Genomic DNA, 13,229 nt, shown 5'->3' on the forward strand with positions numbered 1-13,229 from the left:
CTTAATTAGATCATGTAATGTGGAAAAAATTTGACAAAACCTCTAGATAAAATATTGTTTGAAAAGACAGAAAGAGTTAACAGAAAGCCCATCACTTGTAACCACCATCTTGAAAAGCTTGTACAATCGCCTAAGTCACATATTGACTTAGGCGACAGTATGACGGCTTAAGTCATACTCTTGACATAGGCCATTATTCTACAGGGTTAGAATCCCATGATCTGTTCAACTGAGGATGTAGGCGATTTTACCAGAGGTGGCCAGCATCATGAGGAGATGATTTTGGCCAAATCAAATCATTTTTGTCGAAATGTTTAATTTGTACACACTTTTTAAAAACACGCCATTGAAACAGCTGCAACAAACATTCAACTCATAGTTTGAACATTAATTAAAGAGAATATTGAGCATCTCCTCCTTTTTTTAAAGACTAATTCCTGTTGTAGCACTAACTCCTCTCTGCTGGGTTTTGTCCGCGCAAACGAGCGCTCCCCTTAGTGCTGCCCCGCCCCTCCCACGTCTGCCAGCAGAAAGGGAGCTGAAGACCGTCAACACATTTTATGACGAAGCAGCACTTTTACACTAAAGTCGTCCGGTTTCTCTCTCGGTGTCAGTATGTAAAACGGAGCTGTGGGTCCGGTGCTCGTCTTCAGTGCCTCAGTGAGATTTTTCGCCTACTGAGACTCAACTCTGAGTTGGTTGTTTATTTATTTACCCCCCATTAGCATGTTAGCCGAGGGAAAGTTAGCCAGGGAGTGGGAGGCTGAACTTCTCGAAGCTAACGTTGAACATTAGCAGCAGCCTCGCTAGCTACATTAGCAATTTGAGTTGGACCGAGTGTGGTTTTGTTGTCATGTGACTGTAACAACGCTACAAACGAGGCTCTCGACTTCAGCTCGTCCCCCCAGGAGTTCACTAAACTGGGTGGGGAAAGTAGGACATGTCTGACAGTGATTGTTGTGACGTTATTTCCACAGGTTGCAGCAGTCCTTCAAGCCTCTTTGCCCTCGTATGTGCTTACAGTCCTCTTCCTCGTTGATGGACGCTGGACTAACTTTAACAACGAGGTGGGGAAACCGCGAGAGTGCCAGACAGAGGCTTCCCGTCACTTGTTGCCGCTCAGGACCAGGAGCACAGCGAAGGAGAGCCGCTACTTGAGCCATGATGCTGGAGACGGAGAGTAAAGAGGCTCCAGCTGCTGAGAGCAACCAGGCACAGGTCACAGCGGGACACGTGTCAACGAACACGCTGCAGGTACCCGGTGGAGCATCCGTGTCTCCGCCCGTGGCCCTCATACACTCTCACTCTCCTGCCCCCCCGGCAACCGAGGATGAGGATGAGAGTGAGGACGAGTCAGACATCTTGGAGGAAAGTCCCTGTGGCCGTTGGCAGAAACGCAAAGAGGAGGTGAGAGGGGAGCAGGAAGCTGATGCTGTCACAGGATCAGCTGAAAATGAAGGACAGAGTATTATATGTTTAAGAAGTTGTCCCGAGACACGTCTCCCTCTCTATCAGTCAAATTTCCATTTGACTCTTGAATATGTATATTCACTGGTGTCATTTTGACACTCATTGACACTTTCATTTTTTTTTAAGAGGGCCAGAGAACAGGAGACATACACAAACCCAGCAAATAGATACACCACAACAAAGAGTTAAATAGTGAAAAGCAGCACAACAAGGGCTCATGTTCAGTAGTTGTGCGAGTGAACATGGGCAACTGGGCCTGCTTGTGTTTCTTGAAGAGGTTTCAGCTCTCATCCAAAAGGCTTCTTCTGTTCAGGAGCCAATGGTGAGAGGCAGACCGTCAGTCCCATTCACACAAGCAAGCTCTCACAAACAGTCTCCAATTAACCCAACCCCAATCTGCATGAGTACCCAGAGTAAACCACAGGAAAAAACCCACACAGAAAGGACCATGGCCCAGCTGGAATTTAAACCAAACTAAAGTTTAACCCACATCAGTGTGATTTAAAAACTACCTAAAATGACAGGAACCATCTGTGCAGGAAAGTTGTATTTGAAGACTTTATTTACTTATTGGCCCATCATTGTCCCATCATCTAGCATTAAAAGTATGAACTCATGAGCCACTTTTCTGTTCCCGTTAAACGTAGGTGAATCAGCGTAATGTACCCGGGATAGATGCTGCGTACTTGGCTATGGACACAGAGGAGGGTGTGGAGGTAGTTTGGAATGAAGTCATGATCTCGGAGAGGAAGAACTTCAAACTGCTGGAGGTGAGGGACGGTGTTACAGAGTAGGATTGAAACGGTTAAAGATAGTTACTTTGAGAAGTTTGCACTTATTGTCACGTAGTTTTGACTTGTTCATGTCATTATGTATGGAATGTGATAGCAACCAAAACACAATTGTCTCTGTTTGCTCATCCAAACTGTAAATATTTCACCTCAAGATGTGCTGTGTTAGGGAGGGTAGAGAACATATAGTCTGCCATCACTTTAACACCTGGCGAGCCACTCTATTTTTATTTATTGTCTGTAAAGACAGTTAGTTCTCATAGTGTACCCTTAGTGTTGTTTCAGTATTCAACCTTGATCAGTTTCTAAAACTTTACCTATTAGGATCCATGAAGTTGAGTGAAATTTGTAGAAAATCTATTGAATTAGATGTTAAAGCATGTGTGGGAAAGGGTTTGAAATCATGTGTTTTTACTGGACAGAATTTTGAGAGTTAATTCAGACATGCTCTACTTACACACATTTTCCTTGTATTTAGGAGAAAGTCAAGGCTGTATTTGATAACCTGATCCACTTGGAACATGCAAATATTGTCAAGTTTCACAAATACTGGGCTGACACAAAGGAGAACCGGGCAAGGGTGAGTCTCACACCTTTTAAAATGTTAATGAATCTTCTAACTGTCAGTTGCATTTATGAAATCATTGTTTTCAAGCATTGTGAAATAACACTAATTTTCTTCTGTTTTATGATTCTTTGAATAATATCTGATGTCGCCTGATGTCTTCTCTCTCTCAGGTGATTTTCATTACAGAATATATGTCATCTGGAAGCTTGAAGCAGTTCCTGAAGAAGACTAAGAAGAATCACAAGAGTATGAATGAAAAGGTAAAAGTTGGCTGAGTGTAAATACACTTTAAAAAACAAACTTTAATAATTGAGACTTTAAAAAAAAATTTTTTTGTGGAAAGTAACGTTTCCTTTATAACTGAAGAAAATTGGATTTGTCGAGCCAGGAGCAAGTTAAATAGTCTGGTAAACAAATGTATTGGGGTCCTGTGCACCAACTGGCCTCTTAATAAAATGCAAGCCAAAGTTGATCCATACTGGCAACCAGCCAGGAAGCGCTCTGATAAGATGTATGGTTCTACAGGCTTGGAAGAGATGGTGCACTCAGATCCTGTCTGCTCTCAGGTTGGCCTTCCTTTTTCAGACAATATGTTCAAAAAGTTCAAAATGGACCCTCACAAGAACATGCACACACACGGATGATAATCCAGACCCTCTCTTACATAATTTGTATGTATTTGTGAATGTGTTTTTCCTATCGAGCAGTTATCTCCACTCATGTGATCCACCCATCATCCATGGCGACCTGACCTGCGACACCATCTTCATTCAGCACAATGGGCTCATCAAGATCGGATCAGGTATAGAATTACACTGGTTTGCTTCCCCTGTGTTAGGTAGAGGAGCAGCAGTGCTGCTGTTGGAGTCAAATTATACTAAATTATTGATGTAAAGATTCAAAATTTCAAATAATTTAATGCTAAATTCCCTTAACTGTACCAAATGAACCCTGCACATTGTGTGTGAATATGGGTGCTGTGCAAAGTTATTTAGATTTTCTTGCATTCACTCTCCGCTTCTAAACCTCGCTCATTTTATTTGAAAGAATATAAACGTAGAATTATTTATCATGACTCTTGGTCCTCCCTCTCACATTCTTTCTTTTGCTCCTTCCACCTGCTTCTACATCATCCTCGGTATTGTCCCTTGTCTCATCTACAGTTGCTCCAGACACTATTAACAGCCATGTGAAGACCTGTCAAGAGGAACAGAAGAACATGCACTTCTTTGCTCCAGAATATGGAGGTAGATATATCTGTGGTATCTGATATTGAAGTTCTCTCAGCTCCAGAGTGAACTGAATGACACAGATGTTTGGACAATATCCCTCAATTTACGTTTTTTAGGATATGGTACTTTCAGCCCTTAAAATGATATAGATTCTAACAAAATATATCATATTAATAAAATGTAATAGAACAAGGACATGGTATCTTTTCAAATGTTTTACAAAAGTACCGTACATGTTGATAAAACTCATGTCAAACTTCTTAATATAACTTGTGACATTGGTGAAAAGTTTGGTTTAATATTTAGATCTAAGTCTTGAATAAGGACAAAGTTCTGACATGATTTCCGTAATGATTGTATCCATGTTATTCTTTCTCTCATTGTAGCTGTTGAGGATGTCACTACTGCAGTAGACATTTACTCATTCGGCATGTGTGCATTAGAGGTGAGATTTGACCCATGATACATGAAGTAATGTCTTGAGCCCTGCACCAAAGCAATATGTCAATGCGTGTGTTTTGCTGTGTTGCAGATGGCGCTCCTGGAGATCCAGGGGAATGGAGAGTCCTATAATGTTTCTCAGGAGGCCGTAAACAATGCGATACAGTTATTGGAGGACCCACTGCAGAGGGTAAGATACAGAGAGTAGTACGTGTTCACAGTGGCCATTTTAGCCTGAAATTTCTGATGGGGCAATTTTGTATGACGTCATTTCACCGTAAAAAAAATAGAGGTAGCTGATTATTATTTGCAGTAGGCCTATAAAGACCAGTAAGATATATATGGGCTGCATTTTGAGTGCCAGCAGGGAGCAGAAATCCTATTTCAAATACAATTCACATGCTTTAGTGCTCAGCGCGACACAAAGATGTTGCCTACAATAAAGCATTAAAGTAAAATGATTGCAACAAAGTAAAAAGATTAGAAAGACTCATAGCTTCAAATCAATGTCAACATCAATACTCTGAATAAAGAGCTTTAGGAGACGTAATGCTACTTTAAACAGCTGCTCTTAAAATGCAGATGTGACTTTAAATACTCACGTTTCAGTTGTTCACAGTAAATCTGTTTCTGCAGAATAATTATCTGTGTAACGTAGTCAAGTCAAATGGGTTGGCGAGTGAAACAAATTTACATACCAGTAGATATCTTACGTGGTGGAGCTTATTCTCCAAACACACTCATCCTCATCAATTCTAATGATTTTCCCCGCTGGCTGGACCGGATCATGTCGGTTCATGTCGGGTCATAACTCTGCACGGTCCCGTTAGCATCGCCTGCAGGCTAGCAGAGCTAAACTAACAAGCCATGTACAGGCACCTGCTCATCACTACTAAAACATAAATACAATACTAAACTTGACTTACCACAGAAACGGGAGCGCAGACGTCTTTAGCTTCTCTGTCAGGAGAACAAACTGAAGATCACACTGTATTATTCATCCGATATGTGAGTGAAACCTGTCCACAGACTCAGGTCGTGTTAGCCTGTTAGCTCAGGTGAACCCGAGCAGGCAACAGGCTAGGAGCTGGAGTCGCGTTTCGCATAATTTTCGAGTCGAGTTGCTAGGCAGATTTCGTGGGGCACATGTGAAAGTCCCCCTCCCACCCAATGTTAACTTCGGCCTGTGTGGTTCACGCTCATTGGTGTTTCCATGGCCACAGTCTTAAGCTTGGGCCGTTGCCCTCAGAGCAGAGACGGACTGCAAGAGAGAAGCGTTTCACAGAGCAAGCACACAGACAGAAACAAACACGAATCAATGACTCCAGGACAAGACTATAATGCTTTTGAGTCAAGTTTATTGACACACACAATCTACTACTTTGCATATAAAATAATTTATATGTTTCCACAAAGTACAGATGTATTGAGCTTTCTGCACAACAGCGCCATCTGGATCTGGTGGGGCAATGCCCCACTAGCCCCTAATGAAGAAACGCCACTGCGTGTTCATGAGAATCTTAAAAGAACATTTAGACAAGTTTTCTCTCATGGTTTCTTATGTTTGTTTGTTTTTGCAGGAGTTAATCCAGAAGTGCCTCGAGCGTGATCCTATAACAAGACCTACAGCCAAAGAGCTGCTGTTTAACCAGGCTCTGTTTGAAGTACCTCAGCTAAAACTGCTCGCTGCACATTGTATTGTCAGCCACCAACGTTAGTCTTGCACACACGTATATTTAAAGTTTGAGTATTGTGGATTTGGTGAAGGTTTCTCATCTTATTCAAATGTTCTTTAATAATTTCTAAATATTTAGATACGATACCTGAAAATGCCCTAGAGGAGATAACCAAGAACCTGGACCCCAACCTGGTCATTGCTGAGAGTAAAGAGGGTGTTAAGCTCAAGTAAGGGTCAATGTTTTTTTCTTCCAGTAATTAATAATGTAAAAATCTCAACCATGTTGATTGTTGTCCATTTTATTACTCTAGACTAATATATGTTGTATTATCTAATATATTCATTAAGGATTTAATGAATTTGTAAGAATCATATCACACTTTGGATTTGTGGTTCTGTCTCAAACAAAATTATCAAGTGGGATTTTTTTTTTTTTTCCAATAGGCTTTCACAGTTTCCTGCTTTAGAACTTGATAAATTCCTGGAGGATGTCAGGTAAGAAGCACATCAATGTTGTGTACTCCAAGGTTTTGAGCAAGCGCAGTGTGCATCATGTGAAAATGTGCATCTAATTTAATAAAGCCCCAAGGATATTATACTCTCAGGCCACACAGGGGCAGCAGTGGGCTATGTGACTATCTCTGTACCTATCTCAATGAAATGTTCTTTCCGGGCGTGCTACAGGTCTATAGTCTTGCATTAATCCTAGATACCTTTTATTTATGCAATTTTAAGACGTAAACATTGTAGTTGAAGATTTAGATTTTTAGATTAGCAATGGATTCATTTTTTAAATGTCTATCTTCTTTCATCTTTCCATCATCTCTCATTTATTTCCCCTTAACTTTTCTTTACCATAACTTTATAAAACTAATATATAAAACTAACCCTATCCCTATATTTCCATTTCTCTCCCCTTCATATTATCTCCAAATCTCCCTGTCTTTGTCTTTCCATCTCTCCCTGGGTCAGGAATGGTATTTATCCAATGACGGCGTTCGGGCTGCCCTGTCCTCAGCGGCCTCAACAGGAGACGGTTCAATCTCCTGTCGTCGTCCCCTTGGTCAAATCCCCAACCCCTGAACCTGCAGAGCTCGAGACACGACGGGTGTGTATGACAGATTATACTGCTGAATAAAGACGATGCTGTCACAATGGTGACAATTAATAAGTGATCATCTTGAGGCTCATGCTTCTCAATTTTCAATGAATCAATATACACATTGCACATTTGTATGAAGAATTTACTGCAAGACCAATACTTTCCCTATTTTTCCGCAGGTCATTCAAATGCAGTGTAATGCTGAACCTGTGGAGGAGGGTGCAAGGTTTCATGTGAGTCATAACATTTACAAATTGATGATCTATTTTAAATTAGCTGATTTAGAAGATAAGGTGGGATCTATTGACATATATTAAAATAATATTGATGATTATAGCAGAAAAAATATTATACTAAAATAACATTCTTGGTGTCATGTTACCTGTCGGCCACTGTAGCTACTCCTACACACTAGGAAAGGGAACAATGGGGGGGGGGGGGTAGGTAGGTAGGTAGGTATTCAGTTGGTTGCAATCTAAAACCTCACAGCTAAATGCCACTAAATCCTATACACTGGTCCTTCAGTAAAAGTCATGAAGTAAATCAGAATTTGACCAACCATGGTGATAAACTAGCTTATTGTCATTTCCTGTGCATTCAAACCATTTACTCTGTTGTTGTCTCTCCTCCTTTAGCTAACATTACTGCTGAAACTGGATGATAAACTGAACAGACATCTCAGCTGTGACATGCTACCCAGTAAGAACAACTCTTCTGAATCACACACGGGCACATACTCAATAAGCTTAAACATACCCTTTAGTATATTGGGAATGTTTTACTTCCCTATATTGGTATCGACATCTGCCCACAAAATCCATATCAGTCAGGCTCTACTTTTGTCTGAAATAGAAATGCCTCCATGTTGTGAACAAAATCCTTGACCCAAAAGCATTCAGTACCTGCTTTATCGGTCAGGTGAGGCAATAACATGTTTTTGGTACGTTTAATTTTTTATCCAAGTGAAAACATGTTTTTATTGAGTATAGTCATTCTGTTCATCAAGACAGTTCAGTTTAACAGTTTGGTTTTAATGACGACATAAATTTATGAGATTTGAGAGATTATTTCTGTATGAATGACAAGTCCAATCTTCTCTCAGATTTGACCACACAATGGTTTTATTGTGCACTTCCTCTCCATGTGTGTCGACAGAGGCATGCAGGAAAGTGAGTGAGATTCCAAAGAGAGCTTGAAACTCACATGGCATCACAATATACAGTAGCATGCGAGACTATTTAAAGCAGGGAGACTGTCGCTTGCGTGTCATAAAAACCTTGCTATTTGTGAAAGTTTATTCGGATTTCATCCCCAAATCGTTTCTTAATAACTGTAAAAACCTTTGACTCTGTTGTAAATGTTTTTTTGTAGAACAAAAGTGAGCCATCGTTAAAACTTTGCATATTACACCAATATTTTAGTATTTTTATTGGTGACACGTATGAGAAGGAATAATGTTGGCACTATGGTCCAATGTGCACATGTATACGCAGGTATGATAGGCATGTATAAGTTTGCAGGCGTGTGGGGAATGCTGGGCCTGTGAAAGGCTGACAGCTGTCACCTCCTATGTCATTCTCGCTCTCGCTTTCTCTCGCTCGCTCTCTCTAGGTTCTCGCTCGCTCTCTCTAGGTTCTCGCTCTCTCTCTCTAGGTTCTCGCTCTCTCTCACACACACACTTTCAATGGACTTGTTCTTTTCTGCTCTTCCTCCATTTCTCCACACACTAGCACTATTGGCACAAAAACTGTACATTCACATCCATGTACACCACTTAACCTAGTCAGTCTCACAGACACTACCTGTTCCTTTAACTGCTGATATCAGGGGATACTCTTTCCAAAGGTTTCCTTTTCAACAAGCCAAAGTCAATCAGTGCTGGGTCACTAGCTAACCAAACCACTTTGGTTTCATCCATTTGGCCTTTGCTTGTCTCTCAAACACATTTATTTCAGAGAATTCACGATTGAAACTAAACTCTTTGTTGAATGATTTGATATCAAACCACAAAACAAGAGTCAGCAGGGAAGCCTCACCCACAGCTCCAGTCATGCAGCTGTGGGCTGCTGGTGTTTTTCTTTTGTTAATGTCAAAGTTGTTGGATGCTCCATCTCCTCCACTTGTTTGTCTTGTTCCACCCACATTCCTGGTTCAGTTGTAAATTGACAGCTTGCATATTAAAAATCAGTCGACCCTGACCAGTCCTCTGCTCACAGGAGAGAAAGTCCCAATAGGGGCGGCAACTAAAGTAATCCTAATAAAACACATTTGTTGAATAATATCCATTTATTACAAAAACAGCACAGTAGAGGGGATATTTTCTTCACAAAAACTCGAACAGCTGCTTTACAACATGGATTACTGACATTGCTGAAATCTTAATCTGCTTTTCCCAAGATATATTGTTCCTTCATAGCTGTTGAAAAATGTTCCTACCTGGAATGCAGATTTTTTGTTTAAACTGTTAAAGTATAAAAACTTTGAATGAGTCGGGAGTTAATTCAGATTTTGGGAAAAACATTAAAGGCTACAATGAATCCATTTACTTACTAAGCCTTGAATAAAGAGTAATATTTAAAAAACTAAAACATACTAACGTCTCCTGCCCTAAAGAGCCCATGCTATCTGAAACATGTTGGCTTTTTAATTTTCCTGTCAGATGAGTCCCATTTGTTGTTTCAACTGTAATTAATGTCACTTAATAAAATCCCTGTTAAATGCCCACAGTAATAAATTAAAAAAGGATGTTCTGAAACAACACAGTGGGCTCACAGATGATGCAACAGCAGGATCAGATGTTTGGTGGTTGCTAATGTGTTTAAGGTGGGATTTGGATTTAAAAGCAGCAGCTGGTCCATATTTTTCTGAATGAGCCTCAGTCTGACCTTGTATTTGTGTGTGCGTGTTTATATTATTTGCACAACTCCATCAGAGATACTGTTATGTCGGTCTGTTACATGTCCATGAATTGGTGACTAACTACACTTGTGTGTGTTTCAGATGAATCTGGTCAAGAGCTGGCTGAAGAGTTGGTGCAGCTGTGCTTCATCAGTGAGGTAGGTGGTAGCTGGCTTTTCTCTGGAAAGTGTTTCAAAATCCATGTGATTATTAAAAAAGTGTCCTCATACCCCATCATCACACCTTCCCCTTATGCAAATTAACTGTTTTATATAGTTAGTGTTCTTGTGCTCACTCAATTAAGTATACACACAACCCCACTCTCATGTGTGTCGTCTCTTCATCTATCTGTGGGTGGGAGTATATGCATGTCGACCCACATCATAATGACTCCATCCTGTTAACTGTAATGTCGGCATTTAACTTCAGTATCTAGCAGTTCTGTTTATTTATCGAACATCCTGAATTGTTTCGAAAATATTGATTCTCTTTCTTTCTCCTTCTCACAGTTGGACCAAAACAAAATAGCGTGTCTGCTAGAAGAAAGTTGCATTCAAGCTATTCACTAGCAAGGGTTTCCTCAACCATGTTTCCTTCTAAGTACAATCTTTCAACCCTGTTACACACTTTGTTTATTAATACTCAACTCAGTCACCATAACGTTATCTTTTTTTTGTTTGGTTTTTTGCACTGTCTTATATACTGAGCTGGAGTTTGCAATGTGACCAAAACTCCAGGGTTTTCCTTGGAATAGGGGATTAATGCTTCCTAAAACCACACTTAACCTTTCACCCTTTCCTGTAGAGCCAGTTTTACTCCAAAGCCACTGAGAGCGATCTCACATATACTCTATATAAATGGATTCAGGGGCGTTGAAGCAGGGTTTATAAAGCAGGCAATTGCGTGGGGCCCATGAACTGAGAGCGGCCCCTGACTACAGCTGAATTTATTAGTCCACAATTATTACAATTTTGTGAGGTTTGGTTCAGTATAAGGCCCCCAGGTCCCTTGAAACACTCCTCCATAGATCGGATTCTTTTGAATGAGCTAACTCTGATCTTTGCTGTTAAGTTAATTTAAAAGGTAAACCTCAATAAAGCTGCAACACACTTGATCACAACAAAACGGTCTAGATTACTTTAGTGAGAGGTGTTTATTTTGTAATCGATTTTGTATTGTCCGGTCTGTCTGGTCTAAAACATCATAACTGATTGAGGCCTTCACTGGAGTCACACCACTCAACTAACACACCACTCAACTGGTTTACTACATTTTAATAGTTGGACCTCACGTTTTGACCAGCAGCAAAACTGTGACTCCCCTAGAAATACAGAGACCCATTCTATCCAAAGAAAATGTACAGATTAAAGCCAATCATCTCTGTTCATCCATTCTCACTTGCCCCTCTGCCTTGGCTCTTTTTTATTACCTTGTACAACATAACATTCCCAGCTCTTTGGCTTTTGTGACGTGTTGGACCAAACTATCACCTATCAAATTAGATGTATAGAAACTGGATTGCAAAGCTGGAAATAACATTGCTATTTTTTTAATAGATAAATACCTGGGGTCAATATTTTTAAAAAGCCTCTGATACGGAACAAAATGTATGTGCATTGCTGCATACCACATTCTGGCAAGGCGTCTTGCCAGCTCTCTCTGGAAGATGGTTACTGTGAGGTACTGTGAACTCAGTGTTACTGAATTTTTGTTTGTGTCTTTGTTTTTCTTATTGCGCTCCACTGTTTGCCTTAATGTGGGTGGCCTACACAGATGCCTTAAAGTTCTCGTTTCTTTTTGGTTTTTACCCTTATTATTCTTTTATTGACTGTTTTACCATTTGCTGCTTTTTGGGTTCACACATGTTACTCTGCCTAAAACTCATTCACATGTGACGTGTGTAGTGAACTTGGCTGCCATATGCTGCAGAGAGAGAACCTGGCCCTTCCTGTTACATCTCCGTGATAATGTCATGTTTTATTCATGTTACAGATACTGTATATCATATTATTCTTTACACACGTTCCCATTTTTTAAATGTGGTATCATATGGAAAACTACATTGTTTTTTGAGCCCATAAACAATTTGTCTTGTTTCATAACAGAGCATTAGATTCAAGTGCGATATAGAGGATTTACATCATCCTTCACAAAGTGCTATGATCTTTAATACATAATTTAGCATAATACAGACCTGGTTTAGATCAAGGAGTTTTCTGATGCCTATTACTGACATTTTGGCTCAGAACTCTTTGTGCATTACTGGTACTACTGTGTCTGGATGCTCACACAGTTCCACATCTAACAGGCAGTAAGAATGTAAAGAAAATCTAGTGTTCTGAATTTGTGTAGAAAAGCAACCGTTAAGATATTACTTCTCTTGTCCTGATATTTTCCTTTAGTGACATTTTAAAATGTCCTCTCCCTCTCCCTGCTTAACTGAAAACCTCCGTACGAGCTTTCAAACAGAGCTTTCCTTTTAAGCTGGATTTTGATATATATACAGTGAAATCACTGAAATATTAATCCAATGACCTCCACTCATGTATTTCTGAAGTGCTCTTTTTGTATGTATTCAGGTATCTTTGTGCTTTAATGTGCTTTTTTTCCTGCACATAAATGTCTAGTCCATGCTCAATGCATTGTTTACTCTGTTCTCCTGTGTTTGAACTGCTAAGATTGTAAATCCCAAAGATATGTCCTAAAACTAGCCAGTAGAATGTAAATGCACCACTCCTGGTGTAGAGAAGTGGTGAAAACCAACAATGTGACCTGAGCAGCTTTACTCTGACTGTCTTGGCTCCGTCTCTTTCTCTCTCTGTACCATCTTTTCCACCAAAATGATTGGTGCTGCTGAAACTGGTAATTAAATTATCGTTGGTGTGTGATGGGCAGCTTAAGCCTGTTACTCCAGGGTTTGAGCTTTTGTTTTTTTTGGATGTTGTAATATTTTGTATTTGACATGGATGTGAGTAAATGTAAGTCTTTTCTGAGACTTGCATCCTGCAAGGTGTGACACTTTCAAATAAATGTGTAAATTGCTGGACTG

The 13,229-nt window shown here is 40.1% G+C and overlaps 1 protein-coding gene across 1 annotated transcript; it reads left to right on the forward strand.

Annotated features, from left to right (window-relative positions):
* Positions 1-509: 509 nt before the first annotated feature.
* Positions 510-13,223, forward strand: LOC128451513 (nuclear receptor-binding protein). The gene is made up of 18 exons (XM_053435412.1): positions 510-660; positions 978-1,407; positions 2,118-2,240; positions 2,740-2,841; positions 3,000-3,089; positions 3,355-3,395; positions 3,537-3,631; positions 3,993-4,076; positions 4,448-4,506; positions 4,594-4,692; positions 6,083-6,215; positions 6,317-6,407; positions 6,625-6,675; positions 7,153-7,288; positions 7,462-7,515; positions 7,918-7,981; positions 10,283-10,338; positions 10,690-13,223. The coding sequence occupies exons 2-18, from the start codon at positions 1,162-1,164 to the stop codon at positions 10,747-10,749; spliced, it is 1,584 nt and encodes a 527-aa protein (XP_053291387.1). The 5' UTR covers positions 510-660; positions 978-1,161; the 3' UTR covers positions 10,750-13,223.
* Positions 13,224-13,229: the final 6 nt, after the last annotated feature.

The sequence above is a fragment of the Pleuronectes platessa genome, chromosome 1 (genome assembly GCF_947347685.1).
Source record: "Pleuronectes platessa chromosome 1, fPlePla1.1, whole genome shotgun sequence".
Classification (NCBI taxonomy): domain Eukaryota; kingdom Metazoa; phylum Chordata; class Actinopteri; order Pleuronectiformes; family Pleuronectidae; genus Pleuronectes; species Pleuronectes platessa.